The sequence below is a fragment of the Convolutriloba macropyga genome, chromosome 2 (assembly GCF_964194025.1).
Source record: "Convolutriloba macropyga chromosome 2, txConMacr16.3, whole genome shotgun sequence".
Lineage (NCBI taxonomy): Eukaryota > Metazoa > Xenacoelomorpha > Acoela > Convolutidae > Convolutriloba > Convolutriloba macropyga.
The window spans coordinates 69,908,790-69,924,272 of NC_134469.1; the positions used below are offsets into that span (position 1 = coordinate 69,908,790).

Below are 15,483 nucleotides of genomic sequence, written 5' to 3' on the forward strand. Positions count from 1 at the left end.
TTGTTAACAAAACTCTGAGATGAGCTATCAAAAGCAAATGCGATCAACAGATAGCCAATACCAGTCTAGTAATTCAACAGAACGCATCCTCTTCAAGCCAAGGTAATCCTATCTGAGGTTTTTTTTCAGGAATTTTTTTTTCGAAAAAAAACCGTGCAGAAGAATCAGTGTTGAGCAATTTCAAAACAAATTTCAACAGTTCCAGGATGTATACATCGTACTCATTTATGATAATAGTTTCTAAGAGAAGTCACAATTCACTTTCTCTTCATTGATTTGAAAAGTATCAATTTAAGCGTTTTTTCTGCACCATATGGATACGACGTAACTGAAAATATGTTGTACACCCATGGAATAAAAAACCTTTTTGATTTATCGGATTGATGAAGAAACGGTTTTTAATAACGAGAACGTTTCTACCCACGCTCTTCTTGATTTTACGACAGCGAATACATGCTTTGACAAACGTTTCACATTTTTTATTATGAATCTCGAAAGAAAGGTTTCTGTCTAAATGAATGCCCAGGTACTTCGCAGACTATGAGTTTTTCAATATTTCTTTTCGAAGCCTGATATCTGTCAGTGGTTAACAGAACCACTTGAGTTGGCATTTTTTTCAAAACATTCAAATATAATTTTATTACAAACGATCCAAATTTGAAGGCAAAGAATGTCAGGATCAATGCATCTGTTAAGCAGAGTACATAAGTGTTGCAACATCCGCAAACATATACATGTCGAAATATTTGCAACTATAAAGAATGTCGTTGTTATATATAATGGGAAGGAGAGAGCCGAGTATTGACCTTTGTGGCACAACGCTACTGATTACTTTGAAAGCTGAGAATGCTCCATTGATGAACACAGTCTATTGCCGCTCAGGTGGTTCAGGAAATAACTGCGAAACCAACTCAAAATGTATCCTCGCACGCCATAATTTTCATGTTTCCCAATCATCAAATCATGGTAATTGGTATCGAATGCTTTTCTGAATTCAAGAAAGATACAAAATTGTTCGGTTGACATGTTAAATCGTGATTTCTCAACTATCTCTGCGATTGTCAATGCCGTACTACATCTAGTTCGAAAGTTGAATTGTTTTTCTTTGAATCGTTTTCTCATAAAGCTATACAAACTAGTATATAGCTCGTTCGAAGACTTTGCTAACAACAAGCAAGATTGATGCTGGTCCATAATTGCTCACCTCAATTTTTGAGCCTTTTTCGATAAGCGGAATTACGCGTGCCTTTTTGAGAATCTGGAAAACGACCTCGAGAAAATGAACTGATTTTAAATGCGGTTTAGTATGGCAAAATCAACGGAAGCATAGATTGCAGTATTTCCACAGCAATACCATCGAGTCCAAATGATTTATTCGGATTAAGTGCGGTCACTATTTTCTCTACCTCCAGCACCGACTGGAAAAAAAACATTGACTTTACGGCTGAAGAACACTAAATTTACTCCTAGTCTGATCAGGTTGTTCCTGTTTATTGCCAGCAATGGTCGTGAAATACTCATTGAACAAATCAGCTACGGTCAACAGTAGCGCAGCTTTAGATTTGCTCGCTCTCTACCCGGTTACCGGTTATTTCGTTGAGGTCTCTGAAGATATTGCCTTTTGTTGAAATTGTATGCAGGATCATATTGGTATAATACTGGCTTTTCTTATTGGCGACTAGTTTGTTGACCACTTTGAATTCCGCACCAATGAACTCAAGCTTTTTCATTGTGCAGAGAAATAGGGACAAGTTTACTTAGACCAGATGACCGACTTCTTGCAATATTTCTCTTCATGCTTCCTTGTTGCTTCTCTTGTTACTTTTTCTCCGCTTCTTAAGAATGGAGGGAGGGGCGCTAGCGGAAAAGATGACTTCTGGCTGCGTAGATAAGAACTGGCATTTTCTCTTCTCTGTGGACTTTCGGCATTTTAGGACTTGCGTCTTCTTAAAGAATGCTGATCCGTTATCTTAGGTCACTTTGAAAAATCATCTTGTATACCGTTTCGTAATTGATGTTTGACTACTGTCAGATGTTATACATGTATATAGGAGTTGACTCGCGGCCCCAGAGTTGACGAACTACCCTATAAGGGTAGAGGCTTTCTCTTAATTGACAGATTTTTTCCACATCCGTGATTCAAAGCGTATTCGGCGTGAATGCGTTTGTATTTTGCAGTGTTTGTAATGTATCATGAGTCATTCAGCAGGCACAATAGAGGCGGCAATATTGGTTAGTTTCATTCAGATAAATTTGTTTGTTAGCTAACTCAAAAATCAACATGTTATGTTGTAGCTTGGCAACCAAATGGACATCAATGCTTCCTCTCAGATTGCTCCTGGGAATCATTTTGCTTCGACTGGATCGTATGCAGGGTTTGCGAGCACTAATGAAACAATTTTTAGTCAGCATCAATGCGACATTGAGAGCAATGGAGCACCGTCAGCTGCAGGAACTGAAATGGACATATTACAAGCAGCCTTACATCTAGCTGATATATCCGAAGAAGAATTGAAAGCCGAAGAATTGCATACTTCGCTTTATCCAATGCAGGATGCAAATGATCATGCAACAAATCCAAACTATTCAGTGCAAAGTCTACCGGAATCGACTGCTCAACCTGGTCTGATTTCATTGCCAACGGTTTCTGAAAATCCGGCAAACGCTGTGTTAAACGCGACGCCGCCGTACACCCCAAAGCTACAGCCAAATATATTACCAACTAGTCAAAATCAATTGGTAGAAACCAAGCACGAACCCGGAATTGTGATGACAACACAAGTGCAATCATCCCAAGCTGTTTTTCGAAAGCGGAAAAATTCACCTGTAAATTCAAAATCCTCTAGCAGTGCAGCTCCAAGGCCTCGTGGTAGGCCGAAGAGTCCAAAGGGATTGCCCAAAAATACACCCAAGAAAAAACCACAGCCATTTTTCTCAACCTACAACGGGCAGAAAGTTAGTTAAATTCAGTCGTTATCATTGCTCTCACACAAAGTTTGTGGCAATTATATTAGTCCTGCGGTCTTTGTTACGACTCGAAGAGGAGTATTGGGTTTCTGCAGTGGTTTTTTAGCTGAAGAAAGTTTATCCATGACTTTTGGTTTGTTTTTGAACGTTAACTTCTTTTTTAGAAGGGTGACTTCTATTTGCAAAATTTGTACTTTGACAGTAGCTAGGTTATATATACTCATACCTACGTACTCCCCCTCTTTCCAGTGCTCACACGCACCTACTTAAACCCTCCCCGCACCCGCCTGCTCACAGCCTACTCCCCCAACCCTCCCACCATCAACCTATGCACCTAAAAACAAATTAACAGCCGCAAATTATTTTTTGGTTGTTTGATAGCCGTCAGTCTCTCAACGGCTATTATTTAGGCGCTCTCCTTTTGAATCGTATTGGGTCTTTTTTTAAGATCTGTTCACACATTTTCATGATTTTTGAAGTCCAATTAGAGTAGTGATTTTGGTCACGCCAAAACAATAAGTGGAGAGAAAAAGCGAGTAATTTTGCGGCGTGATTTTTTTTCGCTCTAATTTTAAAGTAGAGTGAGAAAACGGTGTTTGAACAAAAATTCGCTTTCTCGATAGTGGTTTTTTGTTCACATGCGGCAATTTCACTTTGATTTTTACTGTTTTTTTGATTTTTTGGATCGGATTTTTTTTCTAAATGGTCTTCCCAATCCATTCATAGTCCATTCTTGGTCTAGTTTTCTGTTAGTCAATGAAAATTCTTTGAATTTTACGTCAGGACTTGTCCTGCTATGTTTTTTTTTATTTTTTGGATCGGATTTTTTAAATGGTTTTCCAAATTCATTCATAGTTCATTCTAGGCCGTTTTTCTTTTGAACCAAATTTTTCTTTCTCGCTAGTGGTTTTTTGTTTTCATGCGAAATTTTGACATTGATTTTCAGTTTTTTTAAAAATTTTTTGATCTGATCTTTTTTGGAAATGGTTTTCCCAATTCACTCATAGTCCGTTCTAGGTCTAGTTCTTGTTTCTTCAATGAAATATCTTTGAATTGTACGTCAGGACTTGTCCTGCTATGTTTTTAAATTCACTTTACCCTTTGATCACGTTTTTCGTTTTACTTAAGTAACGATTTCCACGTTTGACTTCTGTGACTTACTTCACTCAATGTTTCAACTGAATGGATTTTAAATTCTTTCACGCATTCAATTACGCAATTTGGTGAATACTGTCAAAGTCGAAAGATCAAAATTAAAAGAGGCGGTATAAACCAATAAAGCCCGATCATTAAGTCATTGAGAATTAGGTTATCAAAGTTCATTAGTGTTTGCTAGTTGACATTTGTATTAAGCTTATTAGCTTTTAGTTTAAAAGCTGAATTAAATATAAAACTGCACGCAACTGAAACTGCACGCCAAATTAGAACACTTTGACACTGAAAAAAGCAGAAAAAATCTCGTATTTACGGAGCTTGTTCAGTTTTTGTTATTTTTGTGTCACAGGTTTTATGTATTAAATTTTTGTGTAATTACTGTGCCGCTTGTTTACTTACACCTTTGTTTGTAAAAGTTTTTTTTTTTAATTTTTACAGGTGATGTACATTCCAGTCCCCTGTCCAAATGAAGAGGACGGAGATGAACCAACGGACATTGCTGAAGCTGCTCAAGGCGCTGTCCTGTCAGTTGCAGCTGCTGCCGCTGCTCAAGGCTTAGACGTTCCGCCTCAAATTGCGACTACAAATGCACTGTCGCAACATGCCAAAGCTCAAAAGCAGCAACAGCCGGTGGTGAGAAAAGTAGACCAAAGTCCCCCAACATCAGTGGCCTCTGGCGTTACGCAGGGCACCCATCTAAATTCTTCATTGAACCTCAAGAGTAATGGAACGGTTAGTGGCAATAATAACAACAATTTGATAGATTTTTATGGTCCTGGTTCGTATGGTTCTGGAGTGATATCTAGAATTGGGAGCGCCCAAAGATTTTTCTGTTTAATCGGCAGTAGTTTTCACGACAGCAGATAATCTTTACAACAGATAATTTTCACGTCACCTTATTGGAGGTCAGTCACACTGTTTCAGCCTTGAATTAATCTGAGAACCGAATCTGAGAACCGTACGTAGAAATGTTTCATAAAGCCTGTTTAAGAGTTTAAGTCAAGCCTGGAAAAAATTGGGACAATAAATGAGAGCGGCAATATATATATCAGTGGCCGGGAACGAAGCTTGCTAATGTAAGGAGATTCGATAAATAAGTTTTGTCATTGCATAAAGTTTGAATGCGACAAAGTCTCTTATAACATAGAATGAACTCGGGTCAATTTAGAGCATGCCATTGATCAGTATTTGTGTTATCAGGGACAAATCAGTAATGATCGAACGGGTGCTAACTCACCCGTTGCTATTGCAAACAGTCAACTGACAGCCAAGCCTACAATCTCGGCAACCCAAGTTGTCAAAATTTCCTCGAATGTTACTAATGATGACAAAATGACAACGGGTACAAATATGCCAATTAAAGTACAGATTCTTCCCCACCATTCGAACACTTCGAAATTGGATCAAACGTATGTAGATATAAAACAGCCGAAAGGGACTCATCAGCCCACGCAACCAGCAGTAGTTGTGAAACCCCCGAGCTGCAATGCACCCGTACAGGTTATCAGTGCGAATAGCCAAAGTAGTGCGAAAGCTCAAACGAATCAGACAACGAACATTATTTCTGGCGGTAACACACAGCAAAGTAGTGCTTCGCAGCAACCAATGATTACATTTCAAATTGTGCAGAATTCGAAGACCGGTACTATTGAGTTTATACCTGTCGGACCTTCTAATGGAAAAACACAAATCCAGATCATTCCAAAACCAGTGCAGCCTAAGGCGACAGCGCCGGCTGCTATTGTGGGTGAAACTGCACAGGCTCCAGGTGATCCGGATGGTCCCGCAGTAGCAGTAGGGAAAAATCAAATCTCGTCTTCGGTTGCGACCCCCTCTAAGAAGAGTAAATCGAAGAAACCATGTTCGTATTTTCAAAACGTTTTCATTTGCTCTCAAACATTTTTAGCAAGTATCTAGCCCTTGTTGGTATTTTTTTGCAATTGAAATTTTTGGGCGATTTAACTTTTGTAAGCTTAACTTTTTGATATTCTTGCGTGATCTAATTTGTTTATTCAGAATTTCTAATTGCTCTTGACCGAACTCCATAGCAATTATTGTAAACGTGTTTCTTTTTTTTTATGGAAATTTTTTGCTTGACAATTTTGCGCTTTTCTTCTAGAACATTCTGTGACTTCTCAAGTGACTTTTTCACGCCTTCGTTCTTCATTTCTTAGTGATATCTATTGGTCTCACTCCGAAGTAAAGCTTGTTGCTAATATAAATTGGTTGCAGTACAGCAAGAATAAGGTTATGATGGCGCAGTTGGAAGTGCTTGGGGGCACGGATCGGGAGGTCAATGGTTCGAATCCCGGACGGGAAAGGTTTTTGCACCCATAAAGAAAAATTGATCTGGACTACAGCCTGTCGTTCAAGATCAATTCTTCCGACATTTGTCGGTTTATGTTTAAAAATCTCATGTTAATAGGCTGATCGAAGTTCAATAGGTGCAGTTAGTAATTGGTTGAAAGTAAAAAGAAAATTTGATTCGGTCGGCTGTAGAAGGTGTCACGCCCATATTTCGAGCCTCATAGTTACGTGATGTTTTCCCTTAAATATCTATAAAAAGTGCTTCAATTCAGTTTATATTCAAATAATTCTCAAGGCCATATCTACCCAGTATTTTCCTCTAGGCCTGTAACCTATTATTTGTTTATGTTAACTAAAAACAACCGCAGATTTTTGATAAACATATTGCGTACCCAAAAGCCTCAATTTTTTTACCTTTATAAGTTCCGTAACGATGAATTTTGTATAATTAGTAAATAACTTCTTGAGAAAGTTTTTACTTGGTATTAGGTGCTAATACGGAAAAACGTGGTGTAATTTTTTGGATAGCAAAAAGTCTGAATCAAAGAGCGAGAAATTTTGACCTTATTCGAAACAAACTTCAATCAGATAGTGAGATTAACCTTGATATAATCATCACTGATTATCAGATAACCCCAGAATAAGGTGAATTACTGAACATTGATTAAGAAAGGGTAAACCAAAATTAATCAGATCCGGAGGTGAATGAATCAAACGACGGCCTCGCCCATTATACCGTTGCCTATCTGAGTGCAGCTTCCACAAGGCCTTTGCAGTAGAGGTTCCCACGAACCTTCCTCGACTAAGGGGCACTCTTGGCACTCTTCAATGTTGAGACTTCGGCGTTCCATGCGGCTTCAACGTTAACAGTCTGACGATTCGACCGGAGCTGTAGGCACTAGCTTCATAAGTAGCCCATCTTTATTATTGGAGCAAATGGTTCCAGATGTTTTACTTTCTGACTTATTGTGGTACTCATTAGCTGATAAGGATAAATTTTTTACTTTAATCATCTGTGTTAACCGAAAAATCTCATTTAGTTAAGCTGAGCGTGCTAATTAATACTTTAGAACGCAATGAGACTGATTGAAGGATAAGTATATAATCCAAAATGGGTAATAAGCAAAATGGCACAGACACAAATCAACATCACTCCCTTCTCTGGATCAGAAATCGATAATTTTAACGAGTTCGAACAAATAACGGGAGTTGCAGGAATTGAGGCAGCGCAACAATCAAATTTTCTACAGCTACGCTTAAAAAGACACTTTAAGATAATTTTTAGCGTTTCCAGGGGCCACCAGACTAGTTTTTGCAGATATTATAACAGCTTTAAGAAATAGATTCCCTCAAGATGACTTGAGAGAGTCAGAATAATAAAGTCAGAACCAAAAGCTCAATCCAAAAACAGATACAGTAAAAAATTTTTGGGGATATTGAGAACAGAAGCAAATAAAGCATACCCAGCCCCCGAAATAGTAGTAGCGCCAGCAGGAGCAGGTGACCGTGAAGCCCGTAGGTTGGGATGAGAGACAGCAGAAAGAGATTCTGCCCTTGAAACATGCAAATAAAGCTTTTTTTCAATAAAGTCTATGCCCAATTGGCTAACACCTAAGCTGTTGGAAAGGCTGGAAACAGATACAATAGATCAATTATGCACCTTAGCTAGCCAACAAAATGCAATCAGGGAAATTTGTAACAGAGAAGAGTACTTTGATGATGGAATTAACGGAATTAACGAAATAACAGAATCAAACAGATGAAATGTTAAAGGCAATAACTGTTATCTCCAAAAATCAAAAAGAACTTGAACAGAAACTCGAGTGGAAACTGAAATGAGCCATCAGAAGAAGGCTCAGTAAACATGTTCACACCACATTACCCTAAAAAATATACAGACAGTTATAGACCAAATTATCGCCCACTATCAAATATATCAGCCAAATTATCGTCAATACCAGCCAAACTAGCGTCAATTTCAACCAATCTATTGGCCTCAGCAGCAGTACACTCCCGTTCTAATAAATACTGAGGGTTTAGACCCCGATTTAATACTCCTAAACCGTTTTATAAAGAGCAACCACAAACTCGGCTTTATTGGAATGAACCTCCAGATAGTCCACCATTCGTTCACCCATCTTTTGTCAATAGACCTATTGATCGGTTCCAAACAAAAATACCCTTTCAGCTCTGCTTCAACTGGGACTAATTTATCATAGTCCCACTCTAACGGAGACCGATGCAGTATTAAAAGCAAAAGAGTTTAGTTATGCAGGTGCATTTCAGCACAAGAATGCAAGAGGTATGAACTACCCCTTTAATCAACAAAAAAACTAATAAAGCCACTTAAAACACAAAAAATAATAAAAAGCCACAGAACTCAGGAAATTTTTGTAACAAAATCACGCCTAGTCCTAGCTTAGATAATTTAATAAAAACCAGTTTAACGAAAATAATAATCGCAGAAAGCGAAAAAGAAATAATAACAAAAATAAAGTGAATAAATCTGTACAATTCTCAACACAAGTACCCCAACATGAACCAAAGCCGTTAACAAATGTTCAGCAACTATTCAGCATTGTCCCAATATGAGGTTGAACATTTTTCTACGTTAAAGTTGAATTCAATGAAGCATTAGATAGACGCACACTAATTGATACATGAGCATTTGCAAACGTGGCAAGTCGTGAGTTTTACAAGGAACTTTTTTACACCAATATCAATTCAGTAACACAAGTAAAAAAGCCTGATCTAGATAAAGTTAAAATGGTTAACGGAAAAATAGTTGAAATTGATAAAGCAATTGATGTTACATTTAAGTTGGGCACTCGTATATTCACTGAAGACTTCCTTTTTTTAATTGTCACAACTTCTGTAAGACCCGTTCTTTGTTAATCATAAAATTAGCATCTGCCCTGGACAAAGCTAGGTTAAATTCCCTGATCAAACTCTGCAAATAAATTGAATCAAGCCAGAAAAACAACCTATAAGGATAGTAAAGCGGAAAAAGTGAGTTTATACCCACAAAAAGCAAGTATTCCAGCCAAATCAACGAGAAATACTAGAAGTCAAGCTCTAGGACAAACTAGAAGCATTCACTGAACTTTGTGGAGAAATAATTCCGAATGAAATCCTTGAAAAAGGTAGCGAAGTATTATTAGCGTCCTCTTTAAGTGAAGTCTGAAAATAACATACTTTATATCTATGTCCTGAACATTACTGAACACCCTGTCACCAAGAAATAGCCAAATTTTCCTTAACGTCTGACCAACTTGAAAAGTTATTAGAAGTAGATCTCCAATTAATAAATGTCGCAAAAATGAGTAAGAAATAAACCAATTGATTCGAGTCACAGATACCCCAAAACGAAAAGCGCAACTAGAGAAACGCAACCCCTAATTTGAAAAGTTGTGGTTCCTAACTCCTGAAAGGTGCCCTGATCCGACAAATTTGTCGACCTTGCAGAGAGAAATATTTGAACAATTGTTAAAACTGCAAATGGAGAAGTTAGATCCAAAGGGTAACCATTTTGACAAAATCACTTTTCTAAGTGACTTAAATTCCCGTGGGGAAAATTGGGCCTGAATGATGAACGAAAGTCTGTAGTAGTCGACTTATTAGTTGAATTTAGTGATATCTTTGCAAAAAACAGATTTGACGTCTGATATAATACAGATTTAAAAATAAAAACTCCAGAAAGTATATCAATTTAGCAACAAGGCCCGCGTACGCCTATTGATCCGAGAAATGAACTGCAAGTAGAACTCGATTCATGCATTACTATGGACTGATAACCACTTTGTCTCAATCAAGATATAGTAGTCCCCTTCTTGCACAACAAAAAAACTCAGGAAGACTTAGACTATTAATCGACTTGAGAATAACTGTTTGCTGATAATCGACTGTGTAAACACGAATTTCCCTAAATCAAACATGAGTGATGCAAGAAACTACTTTGCCGGAAAAAAAGTTGTTAATGAAACTTGATTGTTCTCAAGCATATCACTGTGTGCAAATGGCAGACTATGTATCGTTGCAGCTGCTAGCATTTGACTTTGCTGCGAGAATTTATGCATATAAATGTCTTGCCCAGGGATTAAAAAAGTCAGTAACTGGATTTAGTTTCTTCACTAGGCATTACTTGGACCCGTGCTCAGCCACCAGAATTTGTACCCATTTTATGGATGATATCGGTAATGCGGTAACAAACTTTGAACAGTTGCTACCATCTTTACGAGAAATATTTACCTGTGTACGTCAATCGGGATTGAAATTGTCATCCGAAGAATGAAATAGCAATAGATACAATGAGGTTCTGCGGAAATAACATTAGTTGAGAAAAAATATCACCAGAAAAGCCGAAAATAACAAAATTCCTTGATAAATTTAAAAATCCCGAAAACAATAAAGCAAGTTAAGCAATTAATGGGCTTCATACAATTCTTCCGTAATTACATCCCTAATTTAGGTGAGAAGGTAATGTCAATTTACAATCTCCTGAAGAAGGATGCAGTCATAGAAACCACAGCCTTAATTGTAACGTTGCGACTACCAAAAGCTGGCTTACAGTAGGTAATCTTGTCTGACACTGGTTACCATGGCGTAGGTTTTGTACTAATGGTGCAAGGCTATGTAAACGAAACTGGGAGGAAAAAAGAAAGCATACGCGCCTGTATCGTTTGGATCGCACTTGTTTAATGCAACGCAATTAAAATTGTCTGTCTGCTACAAAGAGTTCCTAGCTTTGTGTTATGAGCTGGACTATTTTTCACACTACATTTGGGGATCGAGAAAACAAGTAATTATAAGTAATTATAATCACTGACAATAAAAGCCTTACATAATTCTTTCAAACAAAAATAAAACCGCCATCTCTTTGGAATTGTTTAGACAGATTACTCGCCTTTAACTTAGTAATTGCCCACATTCCTGGACGCTCTAATTATGCAGCAGATTTCCTCTCTAGAATGGAGAATGACAAACCAGCCTCAATGTCTTGGTAATTAACAGATAGATTTCCTGTTAGAAATTGAAATTGACGCAGAAGCACAAAACCCCGGTGTTGAATTAATTGTGTTATTTGATACTGAAAATCTTGGTGACGAAATAAATATTCATGAACTTGATGTGCTCAAAAAACTTGGACTTTATAAGGATTACAAAAACGACAAAGTAATTTACCTATATCAGAAATTCAAGGACTATTTAAACTTAAAAAAGCAACAAATGAATTCAATTCAGTACCCAAATCCATTAGATGAGTTTCCGGACCTCAGACAATTTAATTAGCCTTAACTTAGCAAAAAAGCGGCAAAAAGATGCAGATATTAGAGCAGTAATAAGCTGGATACACCAAAATTTTCATTAACCAGACTTAAAGTATGCCTCAACTAATTTAAAAAAAAGTACAAGATAATTCTTGAAAAAATTGTTTTATACCGGAATTTTTATGATGATACAAGAAAATACTCCATAAAGAATTTTGTGTACCTAAGCAGAGACTACATATAGGTTGCATAATTCGCAAGCAGCAGGACATTTAGGCATCAATGCAACAATTCAAGAATTCAGAAAGCGATTTTACTACAAAGGTTTTACTGAGCATTTCATCAAAAATGTCTAACAAACCTTCAATTGAATGGAGTTCCAAAAAGCCACATTTCGCAAACTAATCTGCTCGTTACATTCACACCCAGGTGATATACTCTAAATCGATTTAGTAGGCCCTCAACACAGTTTAATCGTTTTGAGTGGAAGAGATGTTCTCACGAAATATCTATTCGCAGTCCCTCTGGCAAACGGATATGCCGACACAGTAGCTCGAGAACTAGAAAAAGTTTTTTTCCAGCACAGCTACTTTCCTCAAACAATACTTAGTCACTTAGGAACAAACTCTACATCAGAATTAATGTCCGAATTAGCGAGTTTGCTGGAAGTAAAGTCAAAACCTGCTTCACAAAAGCACCCCCAAGCCATCGGGGCAGTAGAAAAATCAGATAAACCATTCAAAACGAATTCTAAAGCTCAACACTGAGGATCAATGGAAGGGCTGGTACAAATATGTTCCTGTAGCAACCTTTGTTCAAAATACGTCATATCACTCAGCGATAAATTGTTGTCCGTCAACTTTATTCCATGGGAGAGAACCAATAGAGCCCCCTGATATTAGGTTCATCAGAAAAGTAATAGATGCAGTAGCAGTTGATTTTAGACTTTATAAATGAACTACAAGATGCCATGAAGCAACAGTTAGGGGAAAACAAGGAAAAACTGACAACAGTATACTTGAAGTACAAAAAGTAATATGACCGAAAGGCGTCAGCAAAGCCCATACCTGAAAATTTCTATTTACTTTTGAACCCTAAGCTGCTACAACAATCAACGGTAATTGCTTCCCAATTTCAGAATTGGCTACGCTATATAATGTGGAAAAAGCCCTTGCTGATTCAAATTACATAATCAGAAAAGTAAATACAAATTATGCGCAATGTGTTCGCCGTATCAGATCGAAACCATTAAAGCCAAGTGAAACTCCTGAAGACCTCGAAATTATCAATCCTTCAAATTTTCAACCTGACCATTCAGGGCGACAACACATGGAACCATACCTTCTTGACAAACATGTCCCTGAACTGTTCAAGGAACCGGAAGAATCAAAAGAGAAAGCAATACCAGTGATAACAGACCGGGCAGAGGGACTATAAACGTTACTATAGGTGGACCATTGGCAGAACCAGTAGCAGCCGCAGCCCGCGCAATACCTGCACCACCTCCACCCCGGCCAAGAGTATCAGTACCAGTAGTTATACCACGAACAGCATCAGTACATCTCCCGGTATTTGACTCTTCAAGTTCAGATGAATGAGTCCCAAACTTGTTTGAAGACAATAGCAACTCAAACGTAAATCTAGCCGAAGTGAACCTAGATTAGGCACAAAAGAAAGAATGCGGGTTGACCCCTTGACTGCAGATGAAATTCGGCAACAACATCTCTGGTATCATCCTCTTAAGCAGATGGCGAACAACCTCAACCAACAGTAGTACCATTTGATATTGAATCGCCGCCAGAAACATATGAACAACAATATGAAATGAACGAAAAAGAAATAAGAGAGCGACCATTTCACCCGAAACGGAAACCACAGAAAATTTCATTCAAATGACCAGGAAGTAACCCGCAACACAAACACGTACATGGCTTCAAATTGGAAAAAACACTTTCATTGTCTAAAGAAGATCAAAGAAACCCTTACCGAACTGACCAGATAGTCCAAAACCGCAAAATGCAAGAGCTGGATTGGAGCAAGAAGAAAAACGGGAGGCAATGAAGGCACGATCTGCAAAAATAACACACCAACTGGAGAGACAAAATTAGACCAAGTCAGAGCAAATATAGCAAAATGTTCAGGGAAAAAGCCCAGCAGTTCAGTAAATAGAGCCGTTACTAGATCACAAACAAAACATTCTTCACCAGGACCATCTCATCAGAATTTAAATCACTTTAATCATAAAATAAATGCAACATCTCAGTTCCCCAACAAATATCTTACAATCTCCACACTCCTTTGCACACTTTGTATCATTAGACCCTTCAATGGCAAAAGGAATAGCGCTACAAGTCATTAGCTGATACCCTGCAATACCCAGCTAAAACAAATTCAAATAACCACCAATTATTGGCTCAGTTAATAAAAATTGACCCATATCTCGACCGTTGTGTTCAACTTAGTTACAAAAATTAGATTCTATGACAAGCCCACTTACGACTCGTTACTAGCAAGCCTTTATGAACTGAGAGAAATGGTTATAGGTGAAGGAATTGGACACTTAAACCTTCAAAAACTCGCCAGTGGCTATAATCTGTTGACTTCAACAACGTTTTTTTGGATTATGTCATGTCTTTGACCCTCCACCCATAACCATCTATTTTCATTAGCAAGTAAAGACTCAGTACAGTCCCGCAGTACCCCTATTAGCCCCAAAAAGCCCAAAATTCCGGGCAATATGACTCTAAAGCATAAAAACAGCCAAAAATTCGGAAAAACCACACCTCGGATTCCAGTTTTTTCGATATATCGCGTGAACCATATATCCAAACCTAGATTAACCTAGTGTTCTCAAAAAGCCCTGTCAATTAGGATTGATCGCAGCTATAATCGACGCATTCCAACCCGCTCTAGGTAGCAAAAACTCCAAAATTGAACTTTCCAAAAATCCTAGGCTCAGTTCAGAAAAGTTAAAATGTTACTCCAAATGTTCGCGCTGCAGGTTTTTTAAGCAGAGGAGTTGTCCAGAAATTTTAAAGCGATTTGGTGCATTTTAAAAATCGACTGACGGCGAGCACCCTGAAATTTGACACTTCGAATCTGCTCCAATTCGCCAAAAACACCAATAAAAATTCTCCAATTGACCCATTTCATATTTCTAGACCATTTTACTGCTCATGCTTGACATCCCAGTATCCAAAAATTATGTCAGTAATGAATAAAAGTTCAGATTTGACAAAAATACCGAGCACTACCAAAATGCGTTAAAATTGATCGAAATGTAGTATAAATTATACCCTAAAAACATGCAAAATTCGGCCCCAAATGCCTCCTTTAGCTAACCCCAGGTGCCACCTACATGATGCAACCTCAATCAATCAGCAGAAGCCGTTTATTTCAAGTATATGTGGAAATGTGACGATAAAACGAAAATCGGGCCTCAAACACATATCACCGCCTCTAAAATTTTGTCATTTTATGCCCTCCCTGAACCGATTGACACAGTATATACCCCTTAATAGCCTAGTATAGCCCGTCACTAGTCTAATCATACCAGAAAAATTAGTCCAAGTTGACACTTGTGCCAGCCATGCTGACTTATACCCAAATAAGCTCCAAAATTGCATCAATTATCCTAGCAAAAATTTAGTTAATTTCTAAAATCAAAAATATTGACCTCTGACAGATATTAACCTTACCACCAGTCCTGCCGCATATATTAATCTCAGAATATGCGCTCCCAGACCCCTAGTGCAGATGCAAGCTGAGAAAAGACTGTCAAAGTACT

At 37.9% G+C, this 15,483-nt stretch overlaps 1 protein-coding gene across 3 annotated transcripts in view; it reads left to right on the top strand.

The window, feature by feature from the left end:
• The first annotated feature begins 1,468 nt into the window (after positions 1-1,468).
• LOC142334660 (uncharacterized) overlaps positions 1,469-15,483 on the top strand; it is an 80,434-nt gene continuing 66,419 nt past the window's right edge. For 2 of the 3 annotated variants that reach the window (XM_075382869.1, XM_075382871.1), the window contains exons 1-4: positions 1,469-2,232; positions 2,296-2,955; positions 4,561-4,854; positions 5,323-5,983. In XM_075382869.1, coding sequence (XP_075238984.1) covers positions 2,194-2,232; positions 2,296-2,955; positions 4,561-4,854; positions 5,323-5,983 — 1,654 coding nt within the window. In that variant the 5' untranslated portion in view covers positions 1,469-2,193. The remainder of the gene's footprint in view (positions 2,233-2,295; positions 2,956-4,560; positions 4,855-5,322; positions 5,984-15,483) is intronic. The other variant, XM_075382872.1, reaches the window with a different exon arrangement.